At 40.6% G+C, this 16,342-nt stretch overlaps 1 protein-coding gene across 1 annotated transcript in view; it reads right to left on the reverse strand.

Moving 5' to 3' along the window:
- Nucleotides 1–16,342, reverse strand: part of LOC109911859 (glutamate receptor ionotropic, kainate 2) — a 392,551-nt gene that overhangs the window by 204,826 nt on the left and 171,383 nt on the right. The window contains exons 2-3 of the mRNA XM_048596706.1: nucleotides 6,557–6,724; nucleotides 6,027–6,284 (exon numbers count right to left, since the gene is read on the reverse strand). Of these exons, the coding sequence (XP_048452663.1) occupies nucleotides 6,027–6,284; nucleotides 6,557–6,724 (426 nt within the window). The remainder of the gene's footprint in view (nucleotides 1–6,026; nucleotides 6,285–6,556; nucleotides 6,725–16,342) is intronic.

A 16,342-nucleotide genomic window follows, 5' to 3' on the forward strand; every position in this document is an offset into this window, starting at 1 on the left:
TAATGACTTTGTTTATCTATTCCCCCTCAGGGTCTCAGCCAGCTTATTCATGAGTAGCAACACTTTGCAAACTGAAAAGGCCCCGGACTTGATTCAAACTCAGTCAGCAGGTATCAGCAAAACATAGGTAGGGCTGTCAGTTTTGGGATGGATTGGGAATAAGAGGAAAGACTTTGTGAAAGACTGTGGGACTGGATACCTTATTCAATGAGTAACAAGACTGTACAAACTCAGAAGGTTCCTGACTTGATTCTAACTCAGTCAGCAGGTATCAGCAAAACATTGCAATGGGCATCAACATCCACAGACTACGACAGCAGAGAAAAACATCATCAAAGGCACCATGTGCACCTGAATGCCATTCACCAACCGTTGATTGGCATGCACGGGGATAGCATGGCACCTTTGCAGTCAAACAGCCATGTGCAGGCATAAATTACATTTAGATAGTGCTATTAACATATCAAAATGTTCCAAGGCACTTCACTGGAGTTTTAAAGCCCACTCAGCTGGAACACTGTGCTCCCCACAACACCCTCTCTGCTGCACCCATAAGCGCTGAAGATTCTTGGCGGTGATCGTCCATCTGGGAGTCCAAGGGCTGTTGAACCAGCAGCAGCAAGTGCTGTTTAGTAATGAAGCTTGCAACCTGTGACCGGTCAGCAGCTCCAGGTGAGTGGGACTTCCTGCTCTGGGGTTTAAAACTCCAGTGAAGTGCCTTAGGACATTTTGATATGTTAATGGCACTATCTAAATGCAATTTATGCCTGCACATGGCTGTTTGACTGCAAAGGTGCCATGCTATCCCCGTGCATGCCAATCAGCGGTTGGTGAATGGCATTCAGGAGCATATGGTGCCTTTGATGATGTTTTTCTCTGCTGCTGTAGTCTGTGGATATTGATGCCCATTGCAATGTTTTGCTGATACCTGCTGACTGAGTTAGAATCAAGTCAGGAACCTTCTGAGTTTGTACAGTCTTGTTACTCATTAAAAAGGTATCTAGTCCCACAGTCTTTCACAAAGTCTTTCCTCTTATTCCCAATCCATCCCAAAACTGACAGCCCTACCTGCACTGCTTTATCTATTGGTTAGGCCATGCTTGTCTCACCCTACCTGAAGTTGAAGTAGTTGCAGGCCAGGCAGAATAAGTGGTTAATTGACCATTTCATCATCTCAATTGGCAGCAGCATGGAAAAGATGAGCTTAGGCCTTCCTGCCCAGAACTTCATTCCTGTGGTGATGGGAAGGCAGTGGATGTCTCCCCTATGCCAACCCACACAATATCTGCAGACCCCCAACCCATCCCTCATTACTACCTCTCTGCAGCTCTACAAGAAGGGAAGATTCCACGCTTACTCCACAGGAGGCAGTCCCTAGCCACTGAAAAGTAATTCATTCTGGCAGATGTTGCATTAGTTGCTGTTCCACGACTGCAGGAAACTAAGTCCCAGTCAGTATCTTGTTAACCACTTGTCACAGATGAAACTGCTACAAGCCTTTCTAAAATTCTTTCACCAGCATTAAGAAACTCATAATTCACAAATCAAAATGTTGTCAGTTATTTGAAATACAATAGTCAAAATGTCTCTTCAAGTCTGACTGCATAATCCTGTCAGCTTTCAAAATGCACAACCATGCTTTAATTATCATGCTTAAAAATTCATTAGGACATTGCAAATTCCTCAAGTGTTCTGATTCCTCTCTATCCCTTTGAGTCATTGCAGCTATCACCATAACCCACATTGCAAGACAGATAAAATGCTCTTTAATCAAATAAGGATATATAAGAATTGGGTCACTACTAGTTCTGTGAAGGAAAGCTTGAGATGCAAAATTCAATTTGGGGCCATGGAGGTAAACTCTAAATTAAGGACTTTTCCTTCTCATTTGCAGTGATGAAATTTTGTTTACTAGTTTCAATTAGCAATTTTTCCAGAATAACATTGCCCAAAGGAAAAGAATTCTACAGATACTTAAACTATTGCACAAGTTTTGTTCAATCGCAGGATAAATTGCATTATGGTGTGTTATCCTTGCATATAAACTCCATTGACAAAATGGAAAAAATGTTACATCTAAATCTCACAATTTAACCAACATTTTTTTCCTGACACTAAGAAGAATCCTTGGAATGTTATTATTTGAAAAAACAATAAGCATCCTTGAGATGCTTCCCAGAATCTTTCAGTCTCCTAAGGAAAATAGCCCCTTCCTTAAACCTAATCTCTGCCAATTGTCCTCATTAAAGGGGTCTTTTTAATATACTGCATATATTGACACCAATATTTCCTTCTGTAACTACATGTTTATTATATCAGCACACCACAAACTAGACATGTAATGATAAATGGTGAATGTTGGAAATAAATGGAGTTGAGGTGCAGATCAACTATGATCTAATTGAACGGCTGAATGACACAAAATATTCTGCTCCTACTCCTATGTTCTTCATAAGTTTATAAAAATACATGATACATTTATGTTATAAATATAAATATAACATATCATGTTATGATGCTGTAGCTCCCCATCTTAATTGTATACTGTTTTCTGGTTGTGACCGAAGCTGAATTAATATTAGCAGAAAGGCTTAAAGTTCAATTGAGAAATACTGAACCAAGGAATCACTTTGCTGGTTATAGTAATGAGTTCTTAATCTATTTCCCTGAGATACTGGTACAAAGCTAAACTTTATTGGGTTCTCATAGCTCAATCTTTTCTACGTAGATAGGGCCTTTGCAGTTCTATAAAAATATGCATGTTTAATGCCTGGAACAAATAGTGCAAGATAGTCTGTTAGGAAGATCCCTGCGGACTATTCTGGCTCTGTCATTGTCTCAGCCTGCTGAATCATTCTTTCTGTCTAAACATTTTTCCATTCTTGACAGTAAATTTAATGCTCCATTTATATTGCCATCCATTGCAGGTGGATTCAGGACAATTCTCATCTCATTCTGGCTCCACATGACAATGAAGGTCATAGATCTTCAGAAGCTTACAGTGAAAAAAAGATATACATTGTCCTTACATTGTTATTTGAAAACCATATCATACCAGAAAATGAAATTATATGTGAAAGACAACCGTAATAACTGATCTGGTTCTTTGCTTGGAGCCGAGCACTGCACTTTAGCTGAACCTTAAACTCAATAATCTGCATAATAAAAATCCACCAAAATTTGAGCCGATTTTCCTTTCATTCCATCAGAAAACTGGACAGTATAGCTTTACAACGTGTAATCATAAAATTGATTTTGAGAACATGAACAATCAAATTAGCATGAGTTTTGACTAGGCACAGAGTGCAACTTTTGATACATTTTAAGATCATAATTAAAGCAGCTAAAAGCAGCCAGTTTTGGGGATCAGCTATGAACTAGGTACTAATTTTTGGACAAAAAAATCACCAGGAATGCACTAATTATATGAGCAGAGTCAGTGCGCAATATTCTTGAGACATTTGTGTACTGTGTGAGTGAGATATTCTCTTCAGGTGTTATGCAGAGGACTGATGTTAATCCAGATTGTCAAGAAAAATTTAAGCAGCTACTGGTAACTAAAAGAATTGATTAAATGTGTCAAGGTAAAAGTCAAATGAAAAGTTAAAACACTCTCAGAAATAATGAAGGGCTGGTGAATATAACTGCACTAGAATTTAGCACAATCAAGCACATGCAACACAAGCTTTAAGTATCAATCCACAACAGTGTGAGTGGGCTTGGGTAGAGTGTTATGACAGTGGAGTAAAGGGTCATGCTTAGGCAGCTTCTGACAATATAGAGTAGGTTTTTTATAGGATGCATTTGGAGCTGCCCCCAGCACAGCCTGGGAAATAGGTTATGGGTCCAACTCATCCATGCCGATCAGATATCCTAAATTAATCTAGTCCTATTTGCAGACATTTAGCCCATATCTCTCTCAACCTCTCTTATTCATATACCCATCCATGTGCCTTTTAAATGTTGTAATTGTGCCAGCCTCCACCACTTCCTCTGGCAGCTCATTCCATACTCGTACCATACTTTGTGTGAAAAGGTTGCCCCTTAGATCCGTCTTAAATCTTAAATCTCACCTTAAACTTATGCCATCTAGTTTTGGACTCCCCCACCCAAGGGAAAAGACCACATCCATTTACCGTAACCATGCCCTATTTAGCCTATCCGTGATTATATAAAATTCTATAAGGTCATTCTCAGCCTCCGATACTCCAGGGAAAATAGCCCCAGCCTATTCAGCCTCTCCCTACAGCTCAAACCCTCCAACCCTGGCAACCTCCTTATAAATCTTTCCTGAACCCTTTCAAGTTTCACAACATCATCCCTATAGAAGGGAGTCCAGAATTGAATGCAGTATTCCAAAAGTGGCCTAACCAATGTCCTGTACAGCCGCAACATGACCTCCCAACTCCTATACTCAATGCACTGACCAACAAAGGCAAGCGTACCAAATGCCTTCTTCACTATCCTATCTACCTGAGGCTCCACTTTCAAGGAACTATGAACCTGCACTCCAAAGTGTCTTTGTTCAGCAACACTCCCAGGGCCTCACTATTAAGTGTATAAGTCCTGCCCTGATTTGCCTTTCCAAAATGCAGCACCTGACATTTATCTAAATTGAACTCCATCTGCCACTCCTTGGCCCATTGGCCCATCTGATCAAGATCCTATTGTACTCTGAAGTAACCTTCTTTGCTGTCCACTACTCCTCCAATTATTGTATCATCTGCAAACATATTAATTATACCTCCTATACATCCAATTAATTTATATAAATGATAAAAAGCAGTGGACCCAGCACCGATCCTTGTTGCATGCCCAGCACCGATCCTTGTCTCATGCTGCTGGTCACAAGCCTCCAGTCTGAAAAGCAACTCTCCACCACCAATCACTGCCTTTTACCTTTGAACCAGTTCTGTATCTAAATAGCTAGTTGTCCCTCTATTCCATGTAATCTAACCTTGCTAACCAGTCTACCATGAGGAACATTGACGAACGCCTTACTGAACGCCATATGGATCACGTCCATCACTCTGCCCTCATCAATCCTCTTTGTTACTTCTTCAAAAAACTCTATCAAGTTTGTGAGACATGATTTCCCACAGACAAAGCCATATTGACTATCTCTAATCGTCTTTGCCTTTCCAAATACATGTAAATCCTGTTCCCTAGGATTCCCTCCCAGCTTCTCCCAGCTGACTCTAATTTGGTGTCACCTCGTACTTGTCCCACCTGTAATGGGAAGAGCTTTTCTTTGTCCATTTTATTTCAGCCTATCACAGTCCTGCACACCTCTATCAAATCTCTCCTCCATCTCCTGCACTCCAAGGAGAACCCCAACCTTTTCAATGACAATGGGATGGATATCACTGTGTTTCTATTAACCCATCAGCATAAACAATGTGACACTGCAAGATGAGCATCTCACATTTAGGCTCAACAGCCACAGGCAATCTGTCTCAGATGTTGAATGCAACATTCATTTTGCAAAAGCTGTGGTTGTTCTGTTGAAGCTGAGCAAGAGAGTATGGAATAACAGAAACCTGACTGAGGACACTAGGTCTACCAATGAACTGCCAGAGGAATTGGTAGATGCAGGTACAGTTACAACATTTAAAAGACATTTGGACAGGAACAAGGTTTAAAGGGAAATGGACCAAACACAGTCAGGTGGGACTAACTTAGTTTGGGAAACTTGGTCGGCATGGACAAGTCTGTTTCTGAAGGGTCTGTTTCCTTGTTGCATGACTCTGACACTATGACTGTATAAGCCTGCTTCCTCAGCCCATTTCTCTACAGCACTGAGGCCTGAAGAACACATGCTAGTCAGAAGAAAAAACTGAACAGAACCTTCAAAGCATCCAAATACCATGTAATCAAAATGCAATTTGACATGTTTAATCACTTTAGACAGCACAGACCTTCATTTGCTTTTCTGAAGATTACTACAGATAGATCAATATTGCAGTCATTTGGAGCCAACACCTTAAGAGGATGCTTATCTTTGTTTCTACAGTGTGTACACATACCTGTGCTGTCATCATACACCACGGTGACAGTTTTCCATTTGAAGAAATGTACCAGATCCAGAATGGCTTGACTGAGAGATGAGAAGTCTGGGTACAGGTTGACGTAGAAAGAATCCCTGTTGTCTGACACTTGATGCTTCCACCGGGTCTGTATGTGGGGAACCCCGAGAGCATTGCAAATGGACTGCACTGCGTTAGCTGAAGAACTATGAGAAGGCCCAAAGATGGCTGCCACCCCAAGGGACAGTTGATCACAGGCTGAAGAGGAGATATATAATTCTGTCAATAATGAGAGGAGAGAAAGCCGATGTGCTAGCAGGAATGATTCGGGGGGGAGAAAGAAACTATCACACAAAAAAGCAATAATTTGCATGTTGTTGTAATGTTTACTTTCAAATTACAATTTGCCTAAGAGCCTAGTTATCATTTCATATATATTCTGACGATAATTTTGCTAACTGGACCAGTTTCTAGGGTAAGCACAGAGAATACAATTAGATCTAATGCAAAGATTGTGCAGAGTACTTTACCTTTTCTGGATGCTTCAAAACTGTCGTAAATATTTATCCTTTGGATGTCATAGGTTAACGTTGTGTTTGGCAGCAGCGTTCTATTTCTGTTGATTGTATTTAATGCAAACTTAAAGGCTAGTTCCTCTGCCCCCGATGGGGCTTGCTCCACTGACTCAAAAATACCCCCTGAAACAGAAAAGAGATATGGCATCTTAAATAGAGATAAACAATCAAGTTATAGAAGTTAGGGGAAAAACAGCAAAACTGGCAGTAACACCGAATTAGAGGGTGTGTGTGTGTGTGTGTGTATGTTTGTGTATAAGTTACAATGATTGTTAAAAGTCGTCAGCAGAAGACAGTTTGGTCAGCAGTCACAGGCAATTAGGTGTCACACTAAGGTGTAAAGCAATACAATTTTCTTACTCTTACATCCAAAATGCAAGATTGTAAGTGGAGCACGGGATCAGAGGGACTTTAAAGTGCAGATACAAAGATCAATATACACATAGCAGAGCATGTAGATAAAGTCAATAAAAGACGGATTCCCTGGCTTTCTAATGAGAGGAAAAAAAAAAGCATTGAAGTGATAGTACTGAACATGCAAGGGCTTAGATAACCTGCACTTGGAACTGTGCTTATAGTTTTAATAAGTCCATTATTGGGAGAGTATGCAATAATGGAAAATGTATGGTGTAAATCTACCCAACCATTCATGTCTGCAGTGTAACTGTTTGCAAACCAGGCAAAAGCAGCCCAATACAAACACAAAATAGTTTATAGAAACCAGAATTTGATGTGCAGCTCACTAAGTACTCCAAAACAGGCCCAGAATTACCCGGCTATAAGAGGATACATCTGCAACTAACACTTCTGGGAAAGGTGCATGCAGTTTTCCTATTGTCGTCTCTGTGTTTGACAAACAAACTCTATGTACATCCAGCTTTCTTTGGGTGACCACAATGACTAGGAACATTGAGCCCATGAAAGGACCTGCATACTGGATGTATAATGGAGTCCAGGGTTTACTCGGCCATTCCCATTAATGTTGGGGAACTGCTGGGGGTAATTTTTGTCCTTGTTGGCACTCTGGGCACTGTCCAACCAATGTATCTATGTCTGCATCCATAATAGTATGCCATCCTCTACTCTGATCTGGTCTGACCAGGTTCAAAAAGGTTTAGTTTCTGTTTGTAACGGCCCTTTAGTTCTCCCCATCACTACCAGTTGTTTCAGTTTTGTCACGACCGGATCTTTCTGCATCCAAAGTTTGATATTGTCAGCCATGGCTGGAAGTGTGTCCAGAAAATTTAAAACCATTATGGACTCTTCCAATGGTGGTACCACCCGTGGTGTTTCTGCCAGTGGGAGATGGCTCAATACACCCACATTTGCTACTTGGCCTCCCAGACAGTGTTCTAACTTGTAATCATATGCAGTTAGTATTAGAGCCAACCAGTGAATTCGCCTGAAAATATGGGAGGCAGCGTCTTGCCCTCTTTCAGCAGGCCTAGCAGGGGTTTCAGTCTGTTATTATTACAAATTTATATCCATAAAGGTATTGATGGAACTTCCTGACTCCAAATATGACTGCTACACATTCCTTCCAAATCTGGTCATATTTATACTGTGTATTAGCCAAAGTCCTGGATGTGTACACCATGGCTGTTCCTCTCCACTGGACCTCTAATGCACCACAGAGAGGCATCGCATGTCAGTATCAGATCTCATTTGGGATCATAGTGTGCCAACACCTTAGACAATGATAGCTGTTTCTTCATTTCCCTGAAATCTATGTCTTGGCTACGCGACCATTTCCAAGGCTGACCCTTTTTTAAGAGTTGATGCAAAGTTGCAAGGATGGAGGCCAGGTTGTGTTCCATAACATTTCACCAGACCAAGGAAAGACCTAAGCTCTAGTACAGACGTGGAAGCTGGGGCACCTTTGATTGCCCTCACTTTATCTTCCAATAGGAGTAAACCAGTCTTGTCAACTATGTAGCCCAAATAGGTCACTTAAGTGCCTGGAACACACATTTTTCCCTCTTAAGGCATACGGCCACCTGGGAGGAATGTCTAAAGACTACGTCCAAGTTCTTTTAGTGCTCGCTATTGGTCTTCCCTGTTATTAGCACGTCATCTAGATAAATGGTGACCTGGGGTGGACCTTGTCAAATGTCCTCCGTCATCTGCTGAAAAACTGCACAGACTGACGATATACCAAATGGCAGTCTTATATATTGGTACAAACCCTTATGTGTATTAATTGTTTTTTATTTCTGGGAAACCTCATCTAACCACAATTTCAAGTACGCATGGCTCATGTCCAGCTTCATGAAGGACAGCCCCCTTTACCAGATTTGCATATAAATTCTCCATGCGAGGGACTGGTTATTTATCCAGCTGTGAAAAGCAGTTTACCGTTTGTTTAAAATTCCCACAAATGTGAACCAACCCATCAGGCTTCACAATCAGTATGACTGGTGCTGCCCATTCCACAAACTGTGCTGGTTTGATGATTCCTTCACTTTCCAGCCTCCTGATTCTGCCTCTACTTTTGCCCCAAAGGCAAGTAGCACTGGGAGGGCCTTGCAGAATCGTGGAATTGCTTCTTGGTCAACTTGCAAGGCGACCCTGGCTCTTTTGATAGTCCCTTGACCTTCCTGAAAAACCTCCTGGTATTTAGTTAAGATGTCACTCAGGCAGACATTTTCTAATCGAAAAATGTTAAGCCAATCTAGATGAATTTTTCTCAACCAATATCGCCCCATCAAAATTGGGCCTGAGCCTTCACTCAAGCTGTGTTCCCCAAGCTCAGTCGGACTGGCGAGGGTGTCCATTTCCATTGAAATATCCTGCAACTCATATGCTCCACTTTCTGCATTTGGCAATGATAAAGTCAGTTGTAGCGTCTGTGTGAAGTCCAGTTCGGCTTCAGCCAGTAGGCTCTTTTGCATGGTTACATCATTAATCACACATACCAAACGGTTTCTCAATATCTCATTACGGGTTAATCCAAAGTCACTTGCATCTGCCAGTCGTCTCATCCCAGTCAGAAATCTCAATATAGATTCTCCTTATTCTAGAATTACCGAGTAAAACTGATAGCATCTCAGAATTAGAGGAGGCTTGGGGTCGTAATATTCTTTTACTAAATCTGTCAGATCTTGAAAGGTCTTAGTATCTGGTGTCTCAGGGAAAGTTAGGCTCCTCATAACTGAGAAAGCTGCGGATCCACAAGCTGTTAGGAGAATTGGTCATTGCCTTTCATCTGCCCCAATATCATTTGCCTGGAAAAAACTACATTCTTTCCACAGAATGGGCCCAGTCTTTGATGGCAGGATGGAACGAGTCAAACTTCCCAAATAATGGCATGAACCCAGAAATGCTTACCCCAACTCAAAGACTACTGTTTTGAGTGAATTTCTTCAGGAGCATGCTTTTCTCGCATTGTCACCGAAATAACTCCACAAAGACCAGTATCCCATTACCAAGTCATCCTTTATTTACACATGGGCAGTCCTTGACACTGATCCAGCTCCCTCAGAGCCAGCTCTCAGAGGTAATAGAACCTTTGATACTCCTGGTTATATCTGTCAGCCAGGGCTCCCTGATTGGATCACATTAACAGCCTCAATCAGAGAGCTCATATTCAATAAGGTCCACTTGGCTGACCTCATTGCAATCACTACACAGGCAACTTCACAAAAGGATCCAATAACAAGCATCAAATGGCTATATAAATATTATGCTGCTGTGTTTAAATTCTTCCTATTTCACACTGGATGCCATCTGAGCAGCCCAGCTTGACATGGTTCGTGTAGAATGAGTTGCTCCCAGGCCAACAATTTTTTTCCCTGCTGTCTAATGATTCTTGTTATCAACATTAATACTGCTGGTGACAAAAACCATGGATGGAATCTTGTGCAACTCCCAGACATGGCATGGGGGCATTGGTAGAGGGTCTTAGATTCACATCTATAGGAGTGAATACATGGGGCATAGTTTGGCACAGAAAGAATGAGGAATAGAGCCTGGCTATGGTTGGTCCAAAGGGTGTGTTTCCACACTGTATGAATCTATGACTCTATGTCCTTGATTCTATTGGTGTATATTGGCACAGAGGCTATGAGAGGTTTTGGAATGTGTTCAGGGCATGAGATGGCATGTCCTGACATGAATGAGCCACAGGAGTGTGAGGAGTGGGATGATGGGTGTGGAGTGGAGGGCTGGTCTTTTATTGGTACATTCATACATTGAACTCGATGGGCCAAATGGCCTGCTTCCACACTGTAGGGTTTCTATAATATAGTGCCATGCAGGAAACAGGCTTTCCACCAAGTCTGCATTCACACCCAGTATCTTCCCAACTCAGCATGGGGACACACAACCCAACTTCTGTCATAAGTCAGTGATTTAACATTAAAAATTTGCAATGTCCTTACCTGTATTGATATCATTGTTGTAAAAGACAGCAAATTCAGAAACTGTTCATATGCAAGCTGCTAAAACTGGCTAAGAATGTTGTCAGTAATTGACTGGCAGAAAGAGGGTTAAGAGGTACCACAAGAATGTAGCTAGTACCTTGTATAGAATAAGAAGTAACATCAATAAATTCCTAAGGTTTATGTGGTATGGCCACCACTGGTATGTACAACGTATTCAAGTAAACTCCGATGGGATTTTTTAAAAAAATTGTTCACAGGACATGAGTGTCACTGGCTAGGCCAGCATTTATTGCCCATCTATAATCACCAGAGGGAATTTGAGAGTCAACCACATTATTGTGGGTCTGAAGTCATGTAGGACCAGACCAGGTAAGGGTGGCAATTTCCTTCCCTAAAGGACATTAGTGAAGCAGAGATAACAAGGTGTAGAGCTGGATGAACACAGCAGACCAAGCAGCATCAGAGCAGCAGGAAAGCTGATGCTTCGGGTCTTGACCCTTCTTCAGAAATCTTAATGAAGCAGATGTGTTTTTCCCCAACACTTGGCAATGGTTTCATGGTCAGGTGTGGACTCATAGTTGCAGATTTTCATTGAATTCAAATTCCACTGCTTGCCCTGGCAGGATTTGAATCCAGGTCCCCAGAACATTATCTGGGTCTCTAGTCTAGCAATAATATCACTAAGCCATCGCCTTCTCAATTGGCAGTGATTATGTGTTTCGTACATGAACAGTATGTACAGGGTCTCAATTGGATGACAATCAAAGCAGACCAATTGGAAATATGATCAATGTTAATGAAGTTTAAAGCCTTTGTTTGCAATTGAATCAGAGAGATCATGTTCAATTTGACTGAGACACCTTCTCCTTGGCATGCACGCTGGAATTAAACCAGTGAACAAAGGAACTTGAATCTCATCTGAGCACTGCAGGTACAGGAGAGAGATAAACCATTCATATATCAGTGAGGTAACCCCTTTAAATCACTGCGTTTGGTCATGCAGCTGCACTGATGACATATGCTCTGATTAGGTTGTTCTCCCTAACTTATATCTACAATTTCAGCAAAGTTTTGTCCCATACTTCCCATGCAGCTATTGAATTTTGACACTAACCTCAGCAAGATAAAGATGCTAGATGTTACCAAAAAAAGAAAGAAAGATATCCTGACAGTTAGAAATGAGGCAGATGGAATTGGAAACGATTACCTTGGAATAAGAATACCATAACAGACTACCTCAGCCTAAGTGGCCCATTTTTATGTTGTGTATTCGATACTAGGAACCAACCCTCTATGAATTTATTTAAGCTAACTACATCACTTGACATAAACTTTGGTCCAAACAATCATGGCTCCTCGAGCACACTTTTCAGTCATACATTATAAAAAATGTTTGAACTTGATGCATAAGTTAAAATACCTCATCCAAGTGGACCTCTAATATCCTCAATTAATTTTCAAAGAGTTGACAAGTGAATTTGTCAAAGGGCATAATTTCAAGATGACAGGAATTTGTTTTCACAAACAGTTTCTTTAAATATTTTCCTGCCAACAACTTGCAACAAAGTCAAATGTGGAAAAAAAAGCAGTCACCTCTGAAGGCATAATTTTTTGGTAATGAGCCGTATTTTAGCTTAGCTATCTGCATTCAATACAAAAGCTCATACTGACACCTCAACTCTTTAGCAGAACAATTAGAATGCCCATGGGCTGGTATAAAACCAAATTACATTATCTGCTAACATGTGATTAATATAGTGCTTGACTTGCTCCTTCTGGTACATTGGAATGCATTTGTATCACTTTTCAAAAGGACTGTCAGAATAAATCTATCCAAGTGTCCGGAAAGCTAAACAGTCCTTCATGGTTGCATAAGCAAAATGTTGTGAGTGCTGGAAATAAAACAAAAGATGCTGGAAATACTCAGCAGTTTGGACAGCCTTTGTGAAGAGAAATAGAGTTAACATTTTAGACTAGTGACTTTTATGCTGGAAGACCATCAAGCTAAATTGTAGACTTTGTTTCTCTCCACAAATGCTGCCTGGCTTTTATGATTTCACTTCTGCCTTTTTTCAAAAAATGTACTAATGTCAATAATTATTACTAAGGTGTTGGGGAATTGGCAGGTTTTTTTTAAGAATCAAAATTTGATGATAATTCTGCATCGAGAACAGCATTTCTTCAAACAATAATTCTGTGACATAGTGAACTAGAAGAAGGGAAAAGACACATGGAACACATACTCCTGCAAGATCACACATCACCTTGTCTTATATATTGTTGTTTCTTTATCTATCATTGCTGGATCAAAATCTTGGAACTCCGTCCCTAAAAGCACTGTGGTTGTGCACATTGTGAACTAGATCAGCTCAATGGTAACATGGTGGATGCAATCACCAATTCTGTTTGCTAGATCCCACCTAATAAAAAACACATTATCAGCCTTTTTCTTTGCATCTTCTCACAAAATACGCTCTAGGTTGTGTGGAAATTACATATTCAATATCAATCAACTGGAATTTATGTAATTTATTCAATGCAGGGAAACAAATCATTAAGATTTGTTTAACAATTAGGAAGGGAGGTCTACAAAGGATTAGTTCAAAGGATTTAAAGCCAAAGAGTTGAAAGATCCTGAAAAGATATGGACCACATAATCTGACTCTGAATTGGCCTTCTAATGTTGTCAAAACTGATCAAAAATCTGGAACATCCCCCTAGAACTTTGACTACATCTACAATTCAAGGACTGCAGCATTGCAAGAAGGCACCTCACCACCACCTTCTCAAGGGCAATTAGAAATAGGCAAAGAATGCAGACTTTGCTAATGTCACCCATATTTCATGAACTAATACAAATACCTAACACCTTTGTCATTACCTATGCCACAGTATACAGATAGCAACTTAAAGCTAATCTTCCATCAGCTTTTTCTATCCATCATTTATTATTCAGTCCTTTTTCTTCTGGATTGTCGTCTTTGTTCTATAACAATATTATTTTTCTGAGTGTTTAGTTAACAACAATTATAATCGAGAACTGAAATACTCACAATAAAGCATTATTTCTGCTAATTTATCTTGGGCACTTGACCAGGTTATTGCATATTTAATTCAAATAGGTATTGCTGATTGCTCCACTTGAACAATTATTACATCAGTGCAATTATGCTAATCATTGACCTGAAACATTAACCATGTTTCTCTCTCTCTCTATATGCTGTCTGGCCTGCTGACTGTTCCATGCAATTTCTGTTTTTAATTCAGAATTTCAGAGTCCACAATATTTGGAATTTATTGCAGGAATACTTTCCACAATCTTATAAGTGGCTTACACATTCTATGGATGTATCTAAGTTTCTATTTTATCTTTATGGATACACATTTTTCAGGTATCTAGAGTTGGTTTCAATATTCCACTGCTGGTACTTACTAATCTTTGCGTTAGTGATAAAATTGGTCAGAGTTACCATGTCTGGGTATTAACTGCAGATTATAACTGGAAAAATATGATACTTTTTTAAACTGCACAAGGTCTTCATAGCCACTTATGGCAAAGGTTTCACTGGGGCAAAGATTTAAGAATTAACTGCTACAAAGGCCTTAATATTCTGGTCCCAGACACGACATAGCAAAACTTCCTACTCTTCCACAATTGAAGTCCTTCAGTCGTCGATTAATAGACACTGAGTTTTCTATTATCATTTGGATTATAATTATCTCAGTTCCAAATGGGACATGTGAGAAGCAGCATAATCAACAAGTAACCCAGTGAGGGGTCTTGTGGCACAGTGGTAGCGTTCCTATCTCTGGACCAGGAGGCCTGTGTTTAAATCCTACTTGTTTCAAAGGCATGTAAAAACATCTCTGAACAGGTTAATTAGAAAATATCCCAACAGGTAAGCCAGTGTAATCAGCTTTTTTTAGTGTGGTGTGAGGAAGAGAATTCCTTGATCTCTTGATCATGGTGGTGGCAGGACAGCACAGTGGTTAGCATTGCTGCTTCACAGCACCAGGGACCCGGGTTTGATTCTGGCGTCAGCAACTGTCTGCATGGAGTTTGCACATATTCCCCTGTGTCTGCATGGGTTTTCTCAGGGTGTTCCAGTTTCCTCCCACAATCCAAATATGTGTAGGCTAGGTGGATTAGCTATGGGGAATGCTGGGATAGGGTAGGGGGTGCGCCTGAGTGGGATGCCCTTTGAAGAGTTGATATGGGCCGAATGGCCTGCTTCCATATTGCAGGGATTCTATGATCAACAATGATTTGTGTATGATAAAGGGAATGGATATAATGCAGGAGGGCAGCCACTAATTGTGGCACTGTTCTCTTACTTGCCCCAGTATTGGGGCTACAATTCTTTACACTGTCTAGTAATGACTTGATGGAGGAACTGAATGTACTATTGCGAAGTTTGCAGATGACATAAAAATTGATAGTTAGCCAAATAGTAAGGATTTCTTTATTCAGTCATGGGATGTGGGCATCACTGGCCAGGCCAGCATTTCTTGCCCATCCCTAGTTGTCCTTTAGAAGGTGGTGATGATTTGTCTCCTTCAGCTGCTGAGTCCACTTGGTTAAGGTAGATCCACATTGCCTTTAGGAAGGGAATTCCAGGATTTTGATTCAGCTACACTGAAGGAACAATGATATATTTCCAGGTTAGGATGGTGCGTGTCATGCAAGTGAACTTGTATGTAGTGATGTTCTCATGTACCTACTGTCCTTCTTCTCAATGGTAGTTGTTGTGGGTTTGGAAAGTGCTAAAGACTTTTAGTGAATTTCTGTAGTGCATCTTGCTACTAAGCATCAGTGCTGAAGAGAATGAATGTTTGTGGATATGGTGCCAATCAAGAATGGTGCTTAACATTGTGTAATCATCGATAAATATCTGGACCTCTGACTCTACAATGGAAGGGAAATTATTGAGACAGCTGAACATGGCACAAAGACGTGGCACAAAGAGTCTACAAAGGGATTTTGAGGTGTTGAGTGGGCAAAAAAATTGACAAATGGAATATAATATGGGAAAATGCGAGGTTACGTGCTTTAGCAGGAATAACAGAGGAGCTGAATATTATTCAAATTGGGAGAGACCACACTTAACTGCAGAACAGAGGGATTTGGTGGGTCTTGTGCATAAATCATAAAAAGCTGGCATCCAATGTCAGTAGGTTTACAAGGAAGACAAATGGATTGTTAGCATTTATTTCAGAGGGAATGGAATATAAAAATAAGGAGGTCTTGCTAGAACAATACAAGACACTAGTCAAACCACACCTAAAATACTGTGATAACAAGGTGTAGAGCTGGATGAACACAGCAGGCCAAGCAGCATCAGAGGAGCAGGAAGGCTGA

The sequence above is a fragment of the Rhincodon typus genome, chromosome 5 (assembly GCF_021869965.1).
Source record: "Rhincodon typus isolate 14 chromosome 5, sRhiTyp1.1, whole genome shotgun sequence".
Taxonomy (NCBI): domain Eukaryota; kingdom Metazoa; phylum Chordata; class Chondrichthyes; order Orectolobiformes; family Rhincodontidae; genus Rhincodon; species Rhincodon typus.